The sequence below is a fragment of the Diceros bicornis genome, chromosome 7 (genome assembly GCF_020826845.1).
Source record: "Diceros bicornis minor isolate mBicDic1 chromosome 7, mDicBic1.mat.cur, whole genome shotgun sequence".
In the NCBI taxonomy this organism is placed as follows: Eukaryota; Metazoa; Chordata; class Mammalia; order Perissodactyla; family Rhinocerotidae; genus Diceros; species Diceros bicornis.
Window position 1 is genome coordinate 66,614,957 of NC_080746.1, and position 25,839 is coordinate 66,640,795.

At 36.7% G+C, this 25,839-nt stretch overlaps 1 protein-coding gene and 2 pseudogenes across 1 annotated transcript; 1 reads left to right on the forward strand and 2 right to left on the reverse strand.

Moving 5' to 3' along the window:
- Positions 1-7,876: 7,876 nt before the first annotated feature.
- LOC131408835 (olfactory receptor 5P6-like) lies at positions 7,877-8,821 on the reverse strand. The gene has a single exon (XM_058545895.1). It carries the CDS (start codon positions 8,819-8,821, stop codon positions 7,877-7,879), a length of 945 nt encoding a protein of 314 aa, XP_058401878.1.
- Positions 8,822-14,277: 5,456 nt separating this feature from the next.
- LOC131409143 (olfactory receptor 10K1-like) lies at positions 14,278-15,248 on the forward strand (annotated as a pseudogene).
- Positions 15,249-20,885: 5,637 nt separating this feature from the next.
- LOC131408850 (olfactory receptor 5P6-like) lies at positions 20,886-21,732 on the reverse strand (annotated as a pseudogene).
- Positions 21,733-25,839: the final 4,107 nt, after the last annotated feature.

Genomic DNA, 25,839 nt, shown 5'->3' on the forward strand with positions numbered 1-25,839 from the left:
CTGGAAAAAGAAGAACAAACCAAGCCCAAAATCAGTAGAAGAAGGGAAATAATAAAAGAGCAGAAATAAATGAAATAGAGACCAAAAAAACAATAGAAAAAATTAATAAAACCAAGAGCTATTTCTTTGAAAAGATAAAATTGACAAACCTTTAGCTAGACTCACCAAGAAAAAAAGAGAGAAGGCACAAATAAGTAAAATCAGAAATGAAAGAGGAGAGGTTACAACAGACACCTCAGAAATACAAAAGATTATAAGAGAATACTATGAAAAGCTATATGCCAACCAATTCGACAATCTGGAAGAAATGGATAAATTCTTAGAATCATACAACCTTCCAAAACTGGATCAAGAAGAAGTAGAGAATTTGAATAGACCAATCACCAGTAAGGAGATCGAAACAGTAATCACAAACCTCCCCAAAAATAAAAGTCCAGGACCAGACGGCTTCCCTGGGGAATTATGCCCAACATTCAAAGAAGACTTAATACCTATCCTTCTCAAACTCTTCCAAAAAACTGAGGGGGGGGGGAAGCTCCCTAACTCATTCTACGAAGCTGACATTACCCCGATACCAAAACCAGACAAGGACAACATTAAAAAAGAAAATTACAGGCCAATATCACTGATGAACATCGATGCAAAAATCCTCAACAAAATACTAGCAAATCGCATACAACAATACGTTAAAAACATTATACACCATGATCAAGTGGGATTTATTCCAGGGATGCAGGGATGGTTTAACATTCGCAAATCAATCAATGTAATACACCACATTAAGACAATGAAGAATAAAAATCACATGATCATCTCAATAGATGCAGAGAAAGCATTTGACAAGATACAGCATCCATTTATGATAAAAACTCTGAATAAAATGGGGATAGAAGGAAAGTACCTCAACATAATAAAGACCATATATGAGAAACCCACAGCTAATATCATCCTCAATGGTGAAAAACTGAAAGCTATCCCTCTAAGAACAGGAACCAGACAAGGATGCCCACTGTCACCACTCCTATTTAACATAGTACTGGAAGTCCTAGCCAGAGCAATCAGGCAAGAGAAAGAAATAAAAGGGATCCAAACTGGAAAGGAAGAAGTGAAACTGTCACTATTTGCAGATGACATGATTTTATATATAGAAAACCCTAAAGAATCCACCAGAAAACTTTTAGAAGTAATAAACGAATATGGTAAAGTTGCAGGATACAAAATCAACATACAAAAATCAGTTGCATTTCTGTACACTAACAACGAAGTAGCAGAAAGAGAAATTAAGAATACCATCCCATTTACAATTGCAACAAAAAGAATAAAATACCTAGCAATAAACTTAACCAAAGAGGTGAAAGATCTGTACACCAAAAACTATAAAACATTGCTGAAAGAAATTGAAGAAGACACAAAGAAATGGAAAGATATTCCGTGCTCTTGGATTGGAAGAATTAACATAGTTAAGATGTCCATACTTCCTAAAGCCATCTATAGATTCAATGCAATCCCTATCAAAGTTCCAACAACATTTTTCACAGAAATAGAACAAAGAATCCTAAAATTTATATGGAACAACAAAAGACCCCGAATAGCTAAAGGAATCCTGAGAAAAAAGAACAAAGCTGGAGGTATCACACTCCCTGATTTCAAAATATACTACAAAGCTATAGTAACCAAAACAGCATGGTACTGGCACAAAAACAGACACACAGATCAATGGAATAGAATCGAAAGCCCAGAAATAAACCCACACATCTATGGACAGCTAATCTTTGACAAAGGACCCAAGAACATACAATGGGGAAAAGAAAGTCTCTGCAACAAATTGTGTTGGGAAAACTGGATAGCCATATGCAAAAAAATGAAAGTAGACCCTTACCTTACACCATACACAAAAATTAACTCCAAATGGATTAAAGACTTGAATGTAAGACCTGAAACTGTGAAAATTCTAGAAGAAAACATAGGCAGTACGCTCTTCGACATTGGTCTTAGCAACATCTTTTCAAACACCACGTCTGACCGGGCAAGAGAAACAATAGAAAAAATAAACAAGTGGGACTACATCAAACTAAAAAGCTTCTGCACAGCAAAGGAAACCATCAACAAAACGAAAGGCAACCTAACAATTGGGAGAAGATATTTGCAAACCATACGTCTGATAAGGGCTTAATCTCCAAAATATATTAAGAACTCATGCATCTCAACAACAAAAAAACTACCAACCCAATTAAAAAATGGGCAAAAATCTGAACAGACATTTCTCCAAAGAAGATATACACATGGCCAAGAGACACATGAAAAGATGTTCTAAATCACTATCAGGGAAATGCAAATCAAAACTACAATGAGATATCACCTCACGCCCGTCAGAATGGCTATAATTAACAAGACAGGAAACAACATGTGTTGGAGAGGATGTGGAGAGAAGGGAACCCTCATACACTGCTGGTGGGAGTGCAAACTGGTGCAGCCACTATGGAAAACAGTATGGAGATTCCTCAAAAAATCAAGGATAGAACTACCATATGACCCGGCTATTCCACTGTTGGGTATTTATCCAAAGAACTTGAAAACACCAATGTGTAAAGGTACATGCACCCCTGTGTTCATTGCAGCATTATTCACAATAGCCAAGACTTGGAAGCAACCTAAGTGCCCATCAAGGGACGAATGGATAAAGAAGATGTGGTATATATACACAATGGAATTCTACTCAGCCATAAGAAACGATGAAATCCAGTCATTTGTGACAACATGGATGGACATTGAGGGTATAATGCAAAGTGAAATAAGTCAGAGGGAGAAGGCCAAATACCATATGATTTCCTTTATTAAGTAGTAGATAATAACAACAATAAACAAACATATAGGGACAGAGATTGTATTGGTGGTTACCAGAGGGGAAGGGGGGAGGGAGGAGGGTGAAAGGGATAATTCGGTACATGTGTGTGGTGATGGGTTGTAATTAGTATTTTGGTGGTGAACATGATGTAATCTATACAGAAATAGAAGTACAATGATGTACATCTGAAATTTTTACAATGTCATAAACCAATGTTACTGCAATAAACAAAAAATTTTAAAAAAAATCTTCAAGTAAAATATTCTGAGTTGTAATTGTATTAGAATGATGAAAGATCCAATTTTGAAAGGAACTAGGATAAATAAATAACTGTTAGAAATATACTGCTAGCTCAGATTTATGCCACTGAGTTTTCTATGACTTGACACCATTTCAAGGGCTTACAGAAAAGCAAATTGCTTATAATAAAGTAGATGCTTTCTATACGGTCAACTAATATTTGGCAAGGGAGCCAAGAATACTCAATGGAGAAAAGACAATCTCTTCAACAAATGGTGCTGGGAAAATTGGATATTCACATGTAAAAGAACAAAACTGGACCCCTATCTTATATCACTCACAAAAATTAACTCTAAATGGAGTAAGACCTGAAACCATGAAACTCCTAGAAGAAAACATAGGAATAAAGCTCCTTGACATGGGTCTTCGTAATGATTTTTTGGATCTGACACCTAAAGTACAAGCAAAAAAGTTAAAAATATACAAGTGGGACTACATCAAACTAAAAAGTTTCTGCACAGCAAAAGAAACAATCAACAAAGTGAAAAAACAATCTACGGAATGGGAAAAAATATTTGCAAACCATATATCTGATATGGGGTTAATATCCAAAATATATAAAGAACTCATACTTTCAATTGCAAAAAAATAATTCAATTAAAAAATGGGCAAAAGACCTGAATAGACATTTTTCTAAAGAAGATATACAAACGGTCAACAGGTACAGGAAAAGATGCTGAACATCACTAGTGATTAGGGAAATGCAAATCAAAACCATGATGAGATATCACCTCTTGCTTGTTAGGATGGCCATCATCAAAAAGACAAGAGATAAATGCTAGCAAGGATGTGGAGATAAGAGAACCCTTGTGCACTGTTGGTGGAATTGTAAATTGGTGCAGCCACTATGGAAAACAATATGGAGGTTCCTCAAAAAATTAAAAATTGAACTCCATATAATCCATCATTCCCCTTCCGGGAATATAGCTAAAGGAAACAAAAACACTAACTTGAAAAGATATCTGCACCCCCATGTTCACTGAAGCATTATTTACAATAGCCAAGACATGGAAACAACCTAAGTCCATTGATGGAGGAATGGATAAAGAAGTTGTGGTATAGACAGATAGATAGATAGATAGACAGACAGATAGATGTATATATACAAATACAATGGAATGTTACTGGCATGTGTGTGTGTGTGTATACACACACAATGGAATATTATTCAGCCATAAAAAATGAGGAAATCCTGCCATTTGTGACAACATGGATGGACCTTGAGGGCATTATGCTAAGTGAAATAAGTTAGATAGAGAAAGACAAATACTGCATGATCTCACTTATATGTGAAATCTAAAAAAAACCCAAACTTATAAAAAAAGAGATTAGATTTGTGGTTACCAGAGGCAGAGGGTGGGAGAGGGTGGATTGGAGGAAGGAGATCAGAAGCTACAAACTTCCAGTTGTAAGATAAATAAGTGGTAGGGATGTAATGTACAGCATGATGACTAGAGTTCACACTGCTCTATGAGAGACAGGAAAGTTGTTAAGAGAGTAAATCCTAAGAATTCTCACCAGCAGGAAAAATAATGTTTTTCTTTTTCTGCTTTTTCTTTCTACTTCATCTATGTGAGATGACAGATGCTAACTAAACTTACAGCTGTGATCACTTCACAATACATATAAGCAAACCATCATGCTGTACACCTTAAACTTACACAGTCATGTATGTCAATTAAATATCAAGAAAACTGAAAAAAAAAAGAGGCTATTTGTCACCTCGAGCTATTGCTTAACTTTTATATATGTGCCTCTTACATCCTCTCTAAAATATGGATTGAAAAAAAGTTTATAGAATTATTATAGAATTTTAGGACTTTATATTATTATTCTGAAGATTACTTGGGTAAATATTTGTAAATCTCTGGGAACAGTACCTGGAATGTAGGGAGCAATCTCATATTATTGCTCCTATTGGTAATGCTCCTACTGTTGCTACTACTACTATTACTAACATTTGGCTTCTAGATCTTCTAAATCTCCAACCATGTAAATACATATGGGAGATATGTGTTCTCTAGCAGAGGGTGAGTACAAAACTTTTACCGAACTAAGCCAGGATTCTAGTTGCCAATCTGAGCTAAACAGAGTTGAGGCAATGGCATAATTGCGGTGAGCATGAGTTTGTGTAAAACCCTGTCACAGTTGTAGAAGGATCTGACACAAACATTCCATCACTTGAATCAGGCTGACATTGAACAGATTCAAAGGCAGCACAGCCAGTCGTTCATGCCAGAGCAAAAACTTCAGCCATCCATCCATTCATTTACTAATTTTTCTTACATTCATGTCAAATATGCATTTATGCTTACTATGTTGCAGGAACTGTGTGAAAATTAGATGCATGAGGAAAGAGGAAAGACATTGTAGTGTCTGTAGAAGCTTCCAGCATTGTGGAAAAAACAAATCCTGATTCCGTAACTGTAAGTGTACTGAGTACTCCAAAGAAAATACACAGGGTTCCAAAGAAAATACACAGGGTTCTAAGGGAAATAACAGGTGTCCTTTATCTGATCTTGAGCTTCAAGAAGGCTTCCGAGAGGATGTGAAACAACATTTAGGTTGGTACCTATAGCGTAAGTAGGCGTGTTAGCCAGGTGAGGGGAAAAATGCATTCAGGTGGAGGTAGTGCAAGTGAGAGAGTCCTGAGGCAGCAAAGAAGATGGATGTGTTTAAAGATTTTAAAATCGACAAATGATTGATTCCTAGAGTTTGGGTGTTGGGGAATGAGGGAAGAACTGTGTGAGAGAGATAAATAAAACAGGGCTCAAACTCAGGACTTTGTAAGCCCTCTTAAGAATTGTTGCCTTCATTCTAAGATCTTTGGGTGATGTTAACAAAATAACTAATCTACTGAGATTTAGGGCCACGGTTGGTGCATGGAGAATGAATCGGAAGAGAGTAAGAGAGGGAAGAGGAAAACTTGTTAGAGTTCTATTAGTCAGGATTCTCCAGAGACACAGAATAAGACATATATATTTTTTAAAGGAATTTGCTCACACAATAGTGGGTGCTATCAATTCCAAAATCCACGGGGCAGTCCAGCAGACTGGAAATTCCAGTAAAGGTGATGTTGCAGGGGACAGCCTGGTTGCATAGCAGTTAAATCACGCACTCCACTTTGGCTGCCTGGAGTTTGCAGGTTCTGATCCCAGGTGCGGTCATACGCACTGCTTACCAAGCCGTGCTGTAGCGGTGTTCTATATAAAGCAGAGAGAGATGGGCACAGATGTTAGCCCAGGGCCAATCTTCCTCAGCAAAAAGAGGAGGATTGGTAACGGATGTTAGCTCAGGGCTAATTTTCCTCACAAAAACAAAAATAAAAACAAAAAGGTGATGTTGCAGACTGGAGTCGAAAGTCACCCAGGAGAGGGAATCCCTCTTTTTCAGAAGACCACAATGTTTTTCTCTTAGGGCTTTCAGACGATTGGAAGAGGGCCACCCACATTATGGAAGGTGATCTGTTTTATTCAGTCTACTGATTCAAATGTTAATCACATATAAGAAATACCTTCACAGCAACATCTAGACCAAACAACTGGTCACCATTCCCTAGCCAAGTTGACACACAAAAATAGCTCTCAGAGACGTACTAATGTAAATTAAATGTATGAGTTGGTAGCTTGAAACAGAAAACTTTACAATGAAAATGAAGAGAAATAGGAGATAAATATTGGACTTGGAATGTACAAGACCTTGTCATTGAAAGTAGGCATGTACAGCTGGAAAAAGAAGTACAGTTATCTCAGGTTTCTGAATCAATAAATTGATTGAATGATGGTGCCTCTTAGTGAGATACAGAATATTGGAGGTAAGCAACTTGGCAGTGTAAAGAGATAATTACTGTAGGTTTAGGCAATCTGTGCTTGAAATACAATAGACAAAGATACCTCTGTCTAAAATACTAAATAGGGGACATGTAATGAAAAATAAATATGGTAGTCATCAGGATATAGAGGTCAATTAAGCTTCACAGAGGAAACATTATCCAGTTACCTCAATCTTCCTTAATGGGACATGAATTTTACCACGAAAAAGTGACTCCAAGAGTTTGTTTACCCGGTCCTTGAGGAGTTCAGGAACGCTGCTCATTCCCACAGAGAAGTTACCTGTTTTGACCTGATAGAAGAATTCACTGGTTAGTCAGGAACATTTCATCCTGTTCTATTGTGGGGTCTCCTATAACTAGGCTGGAACCAGTGACCAGAAATATAGGACAGCGTTTATGGGTCCAAAAAGCCCATCACCAGCAGATAACCTTACTGCAAAGAGAATGTCCGCAGTAATGTTACTGTCTGGTACCACTTGGTCATTTCCCCTCAGAATGTACTCAGTCAGAACTATCATGCTCATTACGGGATAAGATGCAGTTAAAAATGGACACAGTCTTAAAGTTTCCAAGGTACAATAACATAAACTTACAGCACAGAACATCTTTTGAAAGGATAAGAATAAATTTTTAAATGATTATTGGCAGATTAAGTATTTTTTAGTTTAATTGATTTGTGTTATCAATTAAAATTTATATTTTATTAAATATTACTCACTATAGCCCTCTGATTTACAATTTGCTATCAGAAAATCCACCCCCTACCTTTACTAAAAAGCTCTGAACTGGCTACGGGAATGAAATATGGATGAAATATTTAGACCACAGACACTCAATTTCATTTTATTATTATATTTATGGTATGTTATACATCAAATCTTATAAAATAACAGGCTTCACTAAGAAAATATTTTTCTGGCAAGCTCCTTATTCAGAGCCCCCTTAATCTCATTGTTCCTGAGACTGTAGATGAGGGGGTTCAACATGGGGATCACCACCATGTAGAACACAGACACCACCTTGTTCTGGTCAGATGAGTAGTAGGATTTGGGCATCACGTAAATGAATGTTATGGTCCCATAGTACAGAGTGACCGCTGTCAGGTGGGAGGTGCAGGTGGAGAAGGCCTTGTGGCGCCCCTCAGGGGAGTGCATCTTCAGGATGGTGATGAGGATGTAGATGTAGGAGACGGCTATGACAAACACTGTGACCACAATGATGGATCCAGCAATAAATGAGGGGACAACTGCAGGGATAGTGATATATGAACAGGAGAGTTCAACTAAAGGAGCAAAATCACAGAAAAAGTGATTGACTTGATTTGGTCCACAGAAGACTAAGGAATAGATGCAAATAGTAAAAGCGAAAGCATTGAATAAACCACCTAAGTAAGCCACTACGAGTAATTGAACACATACTGGTGTGGACATTTTGGTGGAATAAAGCAATGGGCTGCAGATTGCCATAAAGCGATCATATGCCATGGCAGCCAGAAGGAAGCACTCAGTTGCCCCAAAGAAAGCAGCAGAACCGATCTGGACGGCACATCCAAAATAAGAGATGGAATTTCTCTCCACGAGGAAGTTTACAAGCATATTGGGTGTGACAGAAGATGAATAGCCTATGTCAGCAAAAGCCAAGTGGCTCAGAAAGAAATACATAGGATGACGGAGCTGAGAAGAGATTCTGATAAGAATGATTGTGCTGAGATTGCCAGATATGGTCACCAGGTAGATACACAGGATGATCATGAAGAGGATGACTCGAAGGATCGGGTCATCAGTTAAGCCCAATAAAATGAACACTGTCACTTCAGTGTGGTTTCCATCCCCCAGGGCATCCATGGCACAACGTAGCTGCTACCAAAATGAACCTGTGATGAAACAATAAAGTTGTAAATTTGTTGGTTTCATTTTCAGTAATACACATAGAGATCATTAAAACAAATAATTGTTCAAGCGAATTTTTGATTTTTTTTAAAATCAGAATCCAGAGTTTATATATTTATGTATAATGAGTCTTCTATATTTGAAAAGTTGTTTTTAGCAGAAAAACTAAAAAATCTACTTGAAATAATATATATCTTTTTCCCTTTATATTATATATTTTTAAATGTACTTAATTGGCTTTAAAGCAAGGATGAAAAAACATAAACATTATGAGACTAACAAAAAGGAATGGTGTGTGTAACAAAATATAAAAGTATATGAATATAGGATTATGTAAAGGAGATTTGAGTAATAAGTAACAGTTACTGAATACTTACTAAATGGTGGACACAGGATGAAGAGTTTTATATTTATGATGCTAATTTAATTTCTAAAAAGTAATATTAAGTACTTTTTGTGTGTGTGTGTGTGAGGAAGATGAGCCCTGAGCTAACATCCATGCTAATCCTCCTCTTTTTGCTGAGGAAGACTGGCTCTGAGCTAACATCTATTGCCAATCCTGCTCCTTTTTTCCCCAAAGCCCCAGTAGATAGTTGTATGCCAGAGTTGCACATCCTTCTAGTTGCTGTATGTGGAAGGCGGCCTCAGCATGGCCGGAGAAGCGGTGTGTCGGTGTGCACCCGGGATCCGAACTCAGGCCGCCAGTAGCGGAGTGCGCCCACTGAACCGCTAAGCCACAGGGCTGGCCCAGTACTTTAATTTTATTTATAGATGAAGAAACTGACATTGACAATGTTAAGTAATTTATCTAAATTTACACAGCAAGTGGTAGAATCAAGACGTGAATCCCAGGCAGCTTGAAATCAGTCCACTCCTTTGGTAACTGTTCTGTAAACGAAATTAAATAATACTTAACGATGAAGCTGAGTTTCTCAGAAATGGGTGGATAATAAATGACCCTTTCTACTTTCTGAAAGCTATGCATAAAAGAAGTGCCTAGTTAACCACAAGTTTATAATTTCTATCAGTAAAACAGGACCATTTTTTAAAAGGAGAAATACAGTTTTTCTAATAGGACAAAGATGAAATAGGAAGGAATTGAAAATTAAGGTTATGAGTGAAGTCACCTATTGTAAACTTGTTATAGATTTTTAATATTTACAATTAAAATGTTGTTTTGTCAAGTAGTTTGAAATATCAATCTAATTACTGTGCAAAATATCTTATGATTAATATTTAAGACATAATTAAAGTACATTTGCTCAAATAAATCAGATCATTTCCTAATGTAACAATGTCCTCTAATTGGAGTATTACAGAATGAAATAGCGTTAGTTTCAATGTAATATATGACTGAATAAAGTTCCAGCCTAAAAAGTTAAATTTACCCAGGTTCACCTGGTCAGTGGCCAAATTGAACCTCATCTCCAAGTTTTTTGGCTTTATATTCTCGACTTAATCCAAAGTATCTGGTGGCCTTTAAGCTAAAGCATTTAGAACAATAAACAAAAGCAGTCTTTCCACAAGATATTTGCTAACAGTAAGTCCCTAAAACATCTCAAAACTACTGAATTTATTAACATTATGGCTGTGCCAAGTTTAGATAGTGTTGGAAGACCATGTGAGTTTCTGGTCTTCTGGGTGGCAAAATGAGGAATCCTGGTATCTTGAATTATGCATCTTTATACACACTAAATAGACTGTAGAAATTTAGACTGTCTCATCTAGGGTTACTTGCTAGCTGACTGCTGGATTATGTCTGCCCTGATTCTCAACTGTGGCTGTAAGTACAGATACAACGTAGAAAATAAAGTCTTCTCAAATGGCAAATGAAAATCAATACACCAGATGAACTCACAGAAGCCAAAATCTTACCTCTTGAAAAAAGAATTCATTCATCTCACAGCAATAAATCCAAAGTCACTGTTGTTATATAGCAGCCATGCTATCTTGTTTCCCTTTGAGGATAAATCTCTGAAGATTCTAGAGAGTCAAATGTGAATTCAAAAGTACCAGGGATCATTACACATTCTCAAGTGAATATTGAGGAGTTCTTTTCACACAATCATAACTAATCTTTAAGGGTTCTGTCAATCATCAAGGGATCAGTTTTTCTTTTATTTTTATCTAGGTGTTGATACACTTTCATTACTGGTAGCATAATATAATAAACTATTTCATAGATAAATATTAATTCTAAGTTTGATATTTTCAGGTCAAGGAATACTAAACCTCAAATATAAAATAGCAACCTTAGGGGCCTGCCCAGTGGTGCAAGCGGTTAAGTGCGCGCGCTCCGCTGCGGCGGCCCGGGGTTCGCTGGTTCGGATCCCGGGCGCGCACAGACGCACTGCTTGGTAAGCCATGCTGTGGCGGCGTCCCATATAAAGTGGAGGAAGATACGCACAGATGTTAGCCCAGGACCGTCTTCCTCAGCAAAAAAAAAAAAAAAAAGAGGAGGATTGGCGGATGTTAGCTCAGGGCTGACCTCCTCACAAAAAAAAAAAAAAAAAAATAGCAACCTTAGCTTCATTCATTCTATATGTGTTCATTTCATAAGGGTTTTATGTGATATATGTAAGGCACTCCATTGGGTGAATGGGGTGGAATGCCATGCAAAGTTGAATTTTCAATAACACCTTATTTAAGAAATGTATATATATTTTTTTCTAGCAAAAAGTATAAAATGCATGAATATCTTTAAAGTTCTATAGATAGAGAACCATGAAGTAAAAAGAGGTTTGGATGACCTCCAGATCAGACTTACTCTACAGGTCTCAAAGGCATGATTACTGGCTAGTGGCTTATTTGCCTAGATGGGTGATGGTGGAAACAGCTATCTTTAACCTGAAGACAATCTAATTCTCTTGCTAATTCTAATTAGAGAAAGTCTTATCTCGCCTGCCTGATGCACCTTGGATAAATTTTGCATTAATAATACCAGCCAACTTTCATTCAGACCTTAATCTTTGTCAAGCACTGTGCTTAACACTTTGTTTACATTTTCTCATTTAATCCTCACAATAATTTGGTGAGCCTAGGATTTTTATTATCTTAATTTTAGAGATAGAGAACTGAGGCTTACTTCAAGATACTTGTCCAAATGTAAACAACTGGTTAAATTAAATCCAGGTTTAAAATTCGGGTCAGAGTGAATGCTAGAATGTGTACTCTTCACCAGTGCTGTCATCTAGTGAACTTCAAGATTTAAGTGCTAAGTGATGACTACTGGTCCCCAACTAGTCCCTGATTCACAATTTCCTCTCCCTAACCCCAACACTCTGCCTAATTCCCTAAAACTGACTAGGCCTACAGTCTGGCCCTGAACCCAGGTCAGTATTCAGGATCCTAATTTTCTCCCTTATGCTCACCAATGACCAACTCCTGTTGATTTTACCTCCTACATTCCTATCAAATGAGTCCACTACTCTCCATCTCAACACTACAATAGCTGTCGTATTTGATTTTCCTATTTTCCTATTTTTGCTATCAAAATCCCTATGGCATTTTTTATAGAAATAGAAAAATCAATTCTAAAATTTGTTTTCAAACACAAAAGATCCTGAACAGCCAAAGAAATCTTGAGAAATAAGGACAAAGCTGGAAGCATTACACTTCCTGATTTCAAATGTATTAGGAAGCTACAGTAACTAAAACAGTATGGTGCCAGCACATATATAGACTAATGAGATAGAACAGAGGGCCCAGCAATAAACTCATATATATACCGTAAAATGATCTTTGAGAAGAGTGCCATGACTAGAAAATGGGCAAATAATAGTCCTTTCAATAAATGGTGTTGGAAAATAGATATCCATATGCAAAACAATGAAGTTGGACACTTATACCATACACAAAAATCAAAGTATATTAACGACTTAAATAAAAGTCTCGAAACTATAAAACTCCTAGAGAAAAACATGGAGGGAAAGCTTCATGACTTTGGTTTTGGCAATGGTTTCTTGGATATGATACCAAAAGTACAGGAAAAAAAAAAAAGAGCAAAATGAAACAAGTGGGACTACATGAAACTAAAAGCCTCTGCAAAGAAAAGGAATAAATCAACAGAGTGAAAAGGCAACCTACTAAATGATAGAAAATATTTGCAAACCATGTGTCTGATAAGGGATTAATTTCCAAAATATTTAAAAAACTTCTACAACTCAATAGCAAAAAACTTAATACTCAATTACAAAATGGATTAACGACTTGAATAGACATTTCTCCAATAAAGATTTTTGACAACTTTCCAGTCAATGTGGCACTTATGTGTGGCAGGGACATAAGAAAAATGTTACCTTTAACGGTGACAGAATTTAAAATCAAAATTCTATGGAGTGTCCTCATATCACTTTCCTGCCCTCACCTCCTACAAGATTGGATGTTTAATGAACAAGCAAAATAGAAATATAATTTGCCAAGGTGATCTTAAAAATATGGGTTGATTCTGTTTGCAGTTCTGTACTGCAAAGCAAACCACATAACAGGTATACCTGCTAGAAAATGTCCTGGAAGTTTTGCTAAAAACTCAAAGTTCATTACAACATAATGACCAGAATATGCCATTCCAGAATAAGACAGTACCTCTAAAATCATTTTATCTCCAAGCTACTCTTTATATTATATTAGGCATCTGGAAAGAGAGTCAATGAGAAGTTCTTAAGAAATTAAAAATCATTGATATGTGTTAAGAAGCAATGATGTTATGGATCTCAAGCTCCAATTATCACCATGGATAGGAACCCAGCAGAAGTTACAACACGTTAAATTCGTTTATGTGGTCTAGTCGTTGTCCCAATTATGACCTGATGCCACTTCATGGTTGTGCACTGATGAAAATAGGTTTGCATTGAAAGAAAAGTCAAAGTGCATTTGGAAAATTTCACAGATGTCCCTAAATTTTTTAAATGATATTTTCATTTTAAATGACTTAAAGGATTGAATTCCTTTATTCATTCGAACAATAGTTCATTAACCACTCCTGAGTACCAAGGTACCATTGGATCACAAAAGCATTTGAAAAATGTGACATCACAAAATACAGTGGGTCAGACAAAGCAATTTTATTCCTATTTTCCTCTTACGTGCAGATATTGGTTGGAAAAGAGAGAGATAAAGAGTGCTTTTGTGAGTAAAATCCAAGAAGATATTTGGGCCCACTGCATGTCATTTATGCAGATTCTCATACTAGAATCATTCTCATCACTCTGACTCCTGAACTTGACTTCAGTCAGGAGCATTTAGTATCCCTTTCTCAGGTTCTTTCACGAAGAGTTGCCTAAACTTTCCCAGGTGCCCTTGATTAAAGTCTAGGTGACATCAGTGTATATGGATCTTTTTACAATTATCCAGAGTCTTAACCTCAAGAACCTCAGCACCTTTGGAGCAAAGTTGCTGTGCCCACCAGGAGGATGGGCAATCATACCATAGGGAGCACATTCCTTCTGTGGGGTTTTCCAGTTTCCCAGACCTGCAGAGCCTCTTCATTGTGGTGATTTTCTTCTCCCATGTGACCCTCCTAGCTGCAAATGTGTCCATAATGGTGGCCATCAAGCTCAGTCACAACCTTCACGGCCCCGTGTACTTTTTCCTCTGTGACCTGTTCATTTCAGAAACTTGTCCTCCCCTGTAGGTTAGTGGACTTGCTATCAGAGAGCAAGACCATTTCTCTTTCTGAGTGTGTCACATAGATGTTCTTCTCAGGCTTGTCAGGTAATAACTGCTTCACCAGGTCTGCCATCTCCTATGACCGCTACACTGCCATTCACAACCCACTGCATTATGCCGTTCAAATGACCAGTAAGATCTGTTTTCAGCTTTCAGCTGATTTTGGCCTTTTAGGTGGTTGGGTTCCTGGTTTCTCTGTGCATCATCATCACTGTATTCATCTTGTCTTTCTATGTCTCCAACACCATCCAGCACTTCTTCTGCAACATCTCGCCTGTGGTCTCCCTTGCTTGTGATTACACTTTGTATCATGGCATGGCCAGTTTTGAGCTCCCTGCCATTGCGTTGGTGGGCAGCCTTATATTAATTATGATATCCTATGTCTTTATTGGGTCCATAGTTGTGAACATGCCTTCTGCAAAGAGGAAATATATGGCCTTCTCAACTTGCTCCTCCCACCTCACTATAGTGTGCATCCACTATGGATTTTCTTGCTTTGTTTATTTGAGGCCCAAGGACAGTGACTCATTCCATGAAGGTATGCTGATGGCTGTGACTATACAGCAATGACAACTCTGCTTAATCCCGTTATTTGCAGTCTAAGAAACAAAGAAATGCTGAAGCCCTTAGGAAGGTAGTAGACAATGCAAATAGGTTTATCCCTCAGATGGCAAATAAGAGAACACTTAAAAATTTACATAATGTTAATAAATAAAAGTGGATAAAGTGGAGTACTTCCAATAACAACCATCAATTTGAGTACAAATCAATTAAAGTATTATCTAATTACCAGATATGTCCTGGCATCACTATTTTTCTAGTACAAACAGGTTATAATTTTAAAACATTTTTATTATATGTGTGTGTGCATGTGCATGCATTTATGTATGTGTACACACAAATATGTGTGCAATAAATGAATCAAAACATTTTTTGGAACACAGAAATTTCAGGACAGTAGTTGGATGAATCTTTATGTTTATGGATTGTAGTTTTACTGTCAATTCCCAGAACTTTTTGAGTAACCTATATCTTAAATATTTTCTACTATTTTTTTCTAAAGGTTTATAGTTCATAGTTCTATATTTTATGTTGAAGTCTGTGATCTATTTTGAGTTAATTTGTGTATGAGGTGTGAGGTTTAGGTGAGGTGCTGCCATCCTCCATGGATGTCCAATTGCTCCAGCACCATTAGTTGAAAAGCCTTCCTTCTTTCAGTGGATTGTTCCTGCATCTTTTGAAAACGTCAGTGGGGCATACTAGTGTGGGTCTCTGTCTGGGTTCTCTAGTGAGCTTCACTGATCTGTGTGTCTGTTCTTCCACCAGCACCATAACTATAGCTGTATAGTAGCTGTAGCTATACAGTAAGCCTTAATATAAGTATATTACATTTTACTCATATTAAGTAGAATATAATGTACTTAAGTAAGTATAATATAATACTATATAAGTATACTTATATTAAGTAAGCTTTAATATCAGGTAGCCTTAATATCAGGTCCCACTTTATTCTTCTCTTTCAAGAGTATTTTATACATTCTAGGACCTTTCATCTAATATAAGCATTTAGTGCTGTAAATTTCCCTCTCAGCACTGCTTTGCCTGAATCTCACATGTTTTCATATGTTGCCTTTGAAAATTTTCTTTCTGTTCTATGTATTTTTTAAATACTGGAGTTGCAAGTCTTCTTTTCATCATTTACTTTCTGAATAGAGAACTTCTTTTAGCCATTACTTAAAGAGATTTGTTGAGAGCAAAGTCCCTTAGCTTTCCTTCTTTGGAAATGTCTCTATTTCTCCTTCATTCTCGAAGGCTATTTTGCCAGATAAAGAATTTACATTCGAAAATTCCTTCCTCTTAGTACTTGAAAAATGTTGTGCCTCTTCCTTCTGGCCTTCACGGTTTCGTGAGAAACCTCTTGTCTTTCATATTGTTTTCTCCAATATGTGATGATTCCTTTGTCTCTGAGGCTTTCAAGATTTTTCTTTTTTCTTTTTTTAACTTCAATGATTGCATTTTCAGTTCTAGAATTTTCACTTGTTTACTTTTTATAACTTCTATTTCATGTTGATATTTTCTATAATTTTTAATTTGTATCAAAAATTTAACGATAGCTTGCTGAAGCATTTGTTTGATGGCTGCTTTAAAATCCTTGTCATGTAATTTCAGCATCCTATTGGTCGTGGTGTTGGCATATATTGTCCTTTCTCATTGAAGTTGTAATTTTTCTGATCCATGGTATGACAAGTGATTTGTGATTGTATCATAGACATTTAGGATATTATATTATGAGACTCTGAATCATATTCAACTTTTTTTTTACCAGGAAGTTCCCCTTCTGGGGTGTCTCTGCAGCACCAAGTGACTGTGGATGCTCACCTTCCTGCTGAGCACTATTGACACAACTCTGGCAAAGATGAAGTGCTGACTCACACTGCCTCCTTGCAGATGAGTGAGGTGGAAGTTCAGCTCCCCTCTCTGCCCTGTTGTTTTCTTCCCAGTGATAGTACGACCATGACTTGCATGCCCCCATGCCTCTAGGAAGCCTCACCTCCTTGTTGGGCCAGAATGCCACTAGGGAAGGGGGAAGTAGAGAGCTGGTTCACACTGCTTTGTTGTTGCAGGTGGAGGTGGAGGCTCAGCCCCTCACTGGTCCACTTAGAGGGGGAATGCAGGTAGAAGGAGCAGAGTACCTACTAACCCAACCTCACACTGCCTCAAGTCTCATTGCGGCCAGCTGGCAGAGGAGGCACATTTTCACACTGAACTCCACTGACTCTACAGGGCAGGAGAATCAGAAGGCGGGTAGGGTGAAGATCAGCTCTCTGCTGGGCCGCATTGAAACCGAGGGATGAGAAGCAGCTACAATTTCTCCTTTGGTGTTTGCCTGGAGTAGGGCAGGTATTGTCACATTGTAGAAAGTGCACAGAAGCTCTTTGTGATTAGAAGGGGAGATGATACATACAGACAACCTGGAAAATTTCAAAAGGTCCTCTCCTCTGTTAAGGCCACCCTATTCCCAGTTCTTTCACTAGAGGGAACGGGTCTTTCTTAGAGCTCTTTTTGTCTGTGTCTCTTGGTGGTTCTGGGTTGCAGGCTTCTGTAGCACCCTCTCCAGGATATATGGAAGCAAGAGAAAAACCCAGGGGCTCACCACTATGTGGTTCCTCAGGTCCCAAAGTCCGTAGAAGTCTGTCTTCTTCCTTCATTCAGAGTCTTCCTATGCTTGTTTACTGTGTCACATCTAGGGGTGTTTTTAGTAATAATATGAAGGGACTAGAGGAACGGAGCTGCTTCATCTATAATGGAACCAAAAGTCTATGCCCTCAAACATTTGAAGATATTTATCCTCCTTCTTACTTATTTGGTGCCAGAAAGATAGTCTAATACAAATTAGCCTGACATATCCCGATGTAGAAGTCTCCATACTTTCTTTGAACAGAAAGGGTTGGCTAGAATAGAATGTGTCAGAGGCAAATGAAAGTCCTCTAGTGGTGAAGTGTTCTCAAAGAGGCCCTCACTCCATCCTTCCACAGAGAGTATATGCCCTAAAAAGAGATCAAAGTATTAAGAAGATATTTGTGACCTTGGGCTATTGCTTAACTTTTATATAAGTGCCTCAGGGACATCCTCTGTAAAATATGGATTTTAAAAAAACTTTATAGGATTATTATAGATTTTAGGACTTTATAGTATTATTCTGAAGATTAATTGAGTCAATACTTGTAAATCACTGGGAACAGTACCTGGAATGTAGGGAGTAATCTCGTATTATAGCTCCTATTGCTATATACTCCTATTGCTAATGTTCTTACTACTGCTACTACTACTATTACTAACATTTGGCTTCTAGATCTTCTAACTCTCCAACCACACAAAAACATAAGGGAGATATGTGTTCTTTAGCAGATGGTGATTACAAAACTTTTACTGAACTAGGCTGGCATTCTAGTTGCCAGTCTGAGCTAAACAGTGTCAAGGCAGTGGCGTAACTGTGGTGAGCATGAGTTTATGTAAAGCCTGTCACAACTGTAGCAGGATCTGACACAAACATTCAATCACTTGCATCAGGCTGACCTTGAACAGATTCAAAGGCAGCACAGTCAGTGGTTCACACTAGAGCAAATGCTTCATTCAGCCATCTTTTCATTTATTAATTTTTCTTACGTTCATCTCAAATATGCATTTATGCTTACTATGTTCCAGGAACTGTGTGAAAATTAGATGCATGAGTAAAGAGGAAAGACATCGTAGTCTCTGTAAGAAGCTTCTGGCATTGTGGAGAAAACAAATACTGATTCTGTAAGTACAAGGGCACTGAGTATTCCAAAGGAAAAATGCAGGGTTCTAAGGGCAATAGCAGGTATCCTTTATTTGGTCTCGAGCTTCAAGAAGGCTTCCAAGAGGATGGGAAATAACATTGAGGTTGGTGCCTGTAGCATAAGTAGGCGTGTTAGCCAGGTGAGGGGAAAAATGCATTTAAGTAGCGTTACTGCACGTGAGAGGGTTCTGAGGCAGCAAAGAAGATGGATGTGTTTAAAGATTTTTAAAAAGATAGGTGATTGATTCTTAGAGTTTGGGTGTTGGGGATTGAGGGAAGAGTGGAGAGAGAGAGAAAAATAAAACAAGGGCTATACTCAGGACTTTGTAAGCCACATTAAGAATTGTTGCTTTTATTCTAAGATCTTTGGGTGATATTAACAAAAGAACTAATCTACTGAGATCCAGGGCCATGGTTGGTGTATGGAGAATGAATTGGAAGAGAGTAAGAGAGGGAAGATGAAAACTTCTTAGGGTTCTATCAGTCAGGATTCTCCAGAGAAACAGAATAGGATACATTATATATATTTTTTAAAGGAATTTACTCACACAGCAGTGGGTGCTAGCAACTCCAAAATCCACAGGGCAGTCCAGCAGACTGGAAATTCCGGTAAAAGGTGAAGTTGCAGACTTGAGTCCAAAGTCAGCCAGTAGAGAGAATCCGTCTTTTTCAGAGAACCTCAGTGTTTTTCTCTTAAGGCTTTCAAATGATTGGAAGAGGGCCACCCACATTATGAAGGGTAATCCGTTTTACTCAAAGCCTACTGAATTAAATGTTAATCACGTCTTAAAAAATACCTTCACAGCAACATCTAGACTGGTGTTTGACCAAAGAACTGGTCACCATTCCCTAGAAAAGTTGACACATAAAATTATCTATCATAGAAGTACTAATGTAAATTAAATGTATGAGTTGGTAGCTTGAAATAGAAGAACTTACAATAGAAATGAAGAGAAAGAGGAGATAAATTTTGGACTTGGAATGTACAAGACCTTGTCATTGAAAGTAGGCATGTAGAGCTGGAAAAAGAAATACATTTCTCTCAGGTTTCTGAATCAATAAATTGATTGAATGATGGTGCCTCTTACTGGGATACAGAATATTGGAGGCAAGCAACTTGTCAGTGGAAGGAGATAATTACTTTAGGTTTAGGCAATTTGTGTTTGAAATAAAATAGACAAAAATACCTCTGTCTAAAATACTAAATAGAGGACAGGAAATGAAAATTAAATGTGGTAGTCATCAGGATATAGAGGTCAATTAAGCTTCACAGAGGAAACATCACCTAGTTCCCTCAATCTTCCTTAATGGGACATGAATTTTACCATGAACAAATGACTCCAAAAGTTTGCCTATCCAGTCCTTGAGGAGTTCAGGAACGCTGCTCATTCCCACAGAGAAGTTACCTGTTTTGACCTGAGAGAAGAATTCACAGGTTAGTCAGGAGCATTTCATCCTGTTCTTTCATGGGGTCTCCTATAACTAGCCTGGAGTCAGAGACCAGAAATACAGGACGGCATCTTTGGGTCCAAAAAACCCATCAACAGCAGATAACCTTACTGCAAAGAGAATGTCTGCAAGAATGTTACCGTCTGGTTCCACTTGTTCATGTTCCCTCAGAATGTACTCAGTCAGAGCTATCATGCTCATTTCAGGGTAAGATGCAGTTAAAAATGGACACAGTCTTAAAGGTTCTGAGGCACAATAACATAAACTTACAGTACAGAACACCTTTTGAAAGGATAAGAATAAAGTTTTAAAAAGATTTTTAGCAGATTAAGTATTTTCTATGTTAACCAATTTGTGTTATTAGTCAAAAATTTTATTTTATTTTATTAAATATTGCTCATTATGGCCCTCTGACTTACAATTTGATATCAGAAAGTCCAACCCCTACCTAGACTAAAAGCTCCATACTGGCTAACGGAATGACATATGGATGAAATATTTAGACCACAGACACTCAATTTCCTTTTACTGTCACATTTATGGCATGTTATTACATCAAACCCTACAAAATAACAGGCTTCACTAAGAACATATTTTTCTGGCAAGCTCCCTCTTCAGAGCCCCCTTAATCTTATTGTTCCTGAGACTGTAGATGAGGGGGTTCAACATGGGGATTACCACCATGTAGAACACAGACACCACCTTGTTTTGGTCAGTCGAGTAGTAGGATTTGGGCATCACGTAAATGAAGGTGATGGTCCCATAGTACAGAGTGACCGCTGTGAGGTGCGAGGCACAGGTGGAGAAGGCCTTGTGGCGCCCCTCAGTGGAGCGCATCTTCAGGATGGTGATGAGGATGTAGATGTAGGAGACAGCTATGACAAACACTGTGACCACGATGATGGAGCCAGTGATAAATGAGAGAACTATGGTGGAGATACTGACATCAGAACAGGAGAGTTCAACTAAAGGGGAAAAATCACAGAAAAAATAATTGACTCGATTTGGTCCACAGAAGAGTAAAGAATAGAAGCAAACAGTAAAAGTAAAAGCATTGACTAAACCACCTAAGTAAGCCACTACGAGTAACCAAACACACACTTGTGTGGACATTTTGGTGGAATAAAGCAATGGGTTACAGATTGCCATAAAGCGATCATATGCCATGGCAGACAGTAGGAAGCATTCTTTCGGAAGATGATAAGCCCAAGTCAGCAAAAGCCAAATGGCTCAGAAAGAAATACATAGGATGATGGAGCTGAGAAGAGATTCTGATAAGAATAATTGTGCTGAGATTGCCAGATATGGTCACAAGGTAGATACACAGGTTGATCATGGAGAGGGTGACTCGAAGGATCGGGTCATCAGTTAAGCCCAATAAAATGAACACTGTCACTTCAGTGTGGTTCCCATACCCCAGGGCATCCATGGCACAACGTAGCTGCTACCAAAATGAACCTGTGATGAGACAATAAAGAAGTTGTAAATTTGATGGTTTCATTTTCATTAATACACATAGAGATCATTAAAACAAATATACTGTTCAAGCTAACTTTAAAATTTTTTAATTCAGAGTCCAGAGTTTATATATTTATGTGCAATAAGTATTCTATATTTGAAAAGTTGCTTTTAGCAGAAAATCTAGAAAACCTACTTCAAATAATGTATATCTTTTTCCCTTTATATTATATATTTATAAATGTACTTAAATTGGATTTAATACCAAAGATGAAAAACATAAGCATTATGAGAACAAAATGAGTGGTATGAATAACAAAAAAGATAAAAATGTATAAATAAAGGATTATTTAATAGAGATTTGTGTAATAACTCACAGTTATTGAATGATTACTAAATTATATGGGCATAGAATGTAGAGTTTCATATTTAATGAGTTCTATTTTAATTTTCATTAAATAATATTAAGTAATTATATTTATAGATGAAGAAACTTATTTTGACAATGCTAAGTAATTTAAATTTACATGGCAAGTGGTGGAATCAAGAGGTGAATCCCAAGCAATTTGAATTCAGACCATTCCTTTAGTAACTATGCTATAAATGAAATTAAATAATACTTAACCATGAAGTCGAGTCTCTTGGAAATGGGTGGATAATAAAATACTCTTTCTGCTTTCTGACATCTATGTATGAATGATTACAGCAATGTTAAATATAGCTAGTTAACCACAAATTTACAAATTTCTATCCATAAAACAAGACCATTTTTTAAAAGGAGAATGATAATTTTCCTAATAGGACAATGATAAAGTAGAAAGAAATTTCAAATTAAGGTTATTAATGAAGTCACTGATTGTAAATTTATTATAGATTTTTAATATTTATAATTAAAATATTGTGTTGTCAAGTACTTTGAAATATCAATCTAATTACTATGTAAAACATTATATGTTTAATATCTAGGACATAATTAAGTACATTTATTAAAAAAAATTGAATCATTTCCTAACATAACAATGTTTTCTAATTGGACTATTACAGAGTAACATAATATTAGTTTCAACATAATATACAGCTGAATAAAGTTCCAACCTAGAATGTTAAGTTTACCCAGGTTCACTCAGCGAGTGGCCAGGTTGAACCTCATTACCAAGTTTTCTGACTTTATATTCCTGACTTTGTCCAAAGTATCTTGTTGCCTGTAAGCTAAAGCATTCAGAACAATAAAAAAGGCAGGCTATTTACAAGATATTTACTAACAGGAAGTCCCCAAAGCATCTCAAAGTTGCTGAATTTATTAACAGTATGGCTAAGTGCCAACTTCAGATAGTGTTGAAAGACCATGTGAGTTTCTGGTCTTACGGGTGGAGAAAAGAGGAATCCTGGTATCTTGAATTATGCTTGTTTATACACATTAAATAAACTGTAGAAACAGGCTAATTCAGCTAGGGTTACTTGCTAGCTGACACTGGATTACATTTGCCCTGTTTCTCAACTATGGCTGTGAGTACAGATACAACTTGAGAGAATAAAGTCATCTCAAAAGATAAATGAAAATCAAAACATCAGATTAACTCACACAAGCCAAAATCTTACCTCTTGAAATAAGCATTCATTCCTCTTGCAATAATAAATCCAAAGCCATTGTTGTTATATAGCAGCCATGCTGTTTTATAATTGTTTGCCTTTGAGGATAAATCTCTGAAGATTCTAGAGATTCAAATGTGAATTCAAAAGTACCAGGGATCATTACACATTCTCAAGTGAATATTGAGGCATTCACTTCACACAATCATAACCAATCTTTAAGGGTTCTTTCAATTCTCAAGTGATCAGTTTTTTTTTCTTTTTATCTAAGTGTTGATACACTTTCAGTTGATAATTATTGGGAGCATAATATAATAAATTATCTCATAGCTAAATATTGCTTCCAAGTTTACTTTGATATTTCAGGTCAAGAAATACTAAAGTTCAAAGATAAAAGAGTAACCTTAGCTTCATTATTTCTACATATGTTTATTTCATAAGTGTTTTATACGATATACATATGACACACAATTAGGTGCCTTGGGGAATAGAGTGGAATGCCATGTAAAGTTGCATTGTAAATAACACAATTATTCAAGACATATTTTTTTTCTAGTAATGAGTATAAAATGAATGAAAATCTTTAAAGGTGTATAGATAGAGAACTGTGAAGTAAAAAGAGGTTTAGATGACTTCCAGATCAGACTTATTCTACATGCCTCAAGGAGATGATTACTGGCTAGTGGCTTATTTGACTAGATAGATGATGGTAGAAACAGCTATCTTCAACCTGAAGACAATGTAATTCTCTTACCAATTCTACTTATAGAAAGTCCCATATCACCCTCCTGATGCTTCCTATTTATGGATTTTGCACTAATGGTACCAACCAACTTTCATTCAGACCTTACTCTATGCCAAGCACCACGCTTAACACTTTACTTACATTTTCTCCTTTAATCCTCACAATAAGTTGGTGAGCTAAGTATTCTTATTATCCTAATTTTACAGACTGACAACTGAGGCTTACTTTAAGATACTTGTCCAAATGTGCTCAACTGGTTGAATTAAATCTATGTCTAAAATTCAAGTCAGAGTGAATGCTGGAATTTGTACTCCTCACTACTGCTGCCGTCTAGTCAACTTCAAGACTTCAGCACTAAGTGACGACCACTGGTTCCCAACTGCTCCTTGATTTATAGTTTCCTCTCCCCACCCTCAACATTCTGCCCAATTCCCTAAAACTGACTAGGACTAGAGTTTGGCCCTAAGCCCAGGCCAATTTTCTCTCATATGCTCGCCAATGACCAACTTCTATTGATGTTACCTCCTAAATTCCTATCAAAAGTGTCCACTTCTCTCCCTCTCACGCTGCCATAGCTGTCCTAATTGATTTTCCTACATGTATTTTTGGCTTTCCGCGCAACAGCCAGAATGAGTTATTTATCAAAATAATTTAATATTATTCATTTTTAACCCTATCAAATAATTACATGAACTTATTTAAAATGGCTCATAAGACAAAACAATGGTCCTTTGCCCCATCCTTTACAAATCCAAAGTGCAACTCCCCATGAAAACCACTTTTGACTCTAAAATATTTCTGGATTGAGATACCTCAGTATCTGTAAATAATATGCTTTACTAAAGAGAAATTGGAATTTCTCTCTGTGCTCCTGCTATTTTTCCTATATATTTGATTTGAACATAATTGATACAAGGTGAAAACCATTGGGTTTTCCAAAGCTGAGAGGATCTATACAGATTTTATTGGTTGAGTTTATTATAACGAGGTCAAAACAGAAAATCAGTGGGTTAAATACCAAAAAGGAGAATAAATTTTAATTCGATATCATATTGTAAAGATGAAATAAAACAATCATCTCACAGCTAACAAGCAATAAAATATGATAGTATCAAGTTTGAAAGTAATATAACAACAAACAAGTTTAGTTAAAGTGGAATCCCACATGCCACTTTATTACAAATAAGCAATTCAACTTTATTCTAGCAAAGTGGAGAAAATATAAAACTTACCCCCTAAAAAAACATGTTTTGGTTTCTTTAAATAATAATCATGTATATATTTTCCAACATTTTATTCATGTCTATATAACAAGAAGCAACAGCTATCTCAGTTCATTGTCATCTCAAAGTCTAATGCTGAATAATTCAGTTTCTTAATCTTTCAAGTTTCCAGCTATTACTATAAGTCTTCTGGTTGTAGCTAAATTTTAATCAAGCCTGTATCAAATAACTTGAAGTTTAAAATTTGTATTTCTACATCTTATACCTTCCTCATTGATCCAGAATTTTTATATATTCATCTGTTGACATTCTGCACACCTCCACCATTCACATTAATACATACATACTCGCGCATACATATCTTGCACTCCTTCAAGTTGTAGCTATAATGCAAATAGATAATTAAATTTTAAAATATTAAAATAATCCAAAAGAATGCAAGAAAAGGAAGAGAGGAACAAAACATAACCTGACAAAAAGGCATCTATGGAAAACATTCAACTAACATCTAAATGGTAAA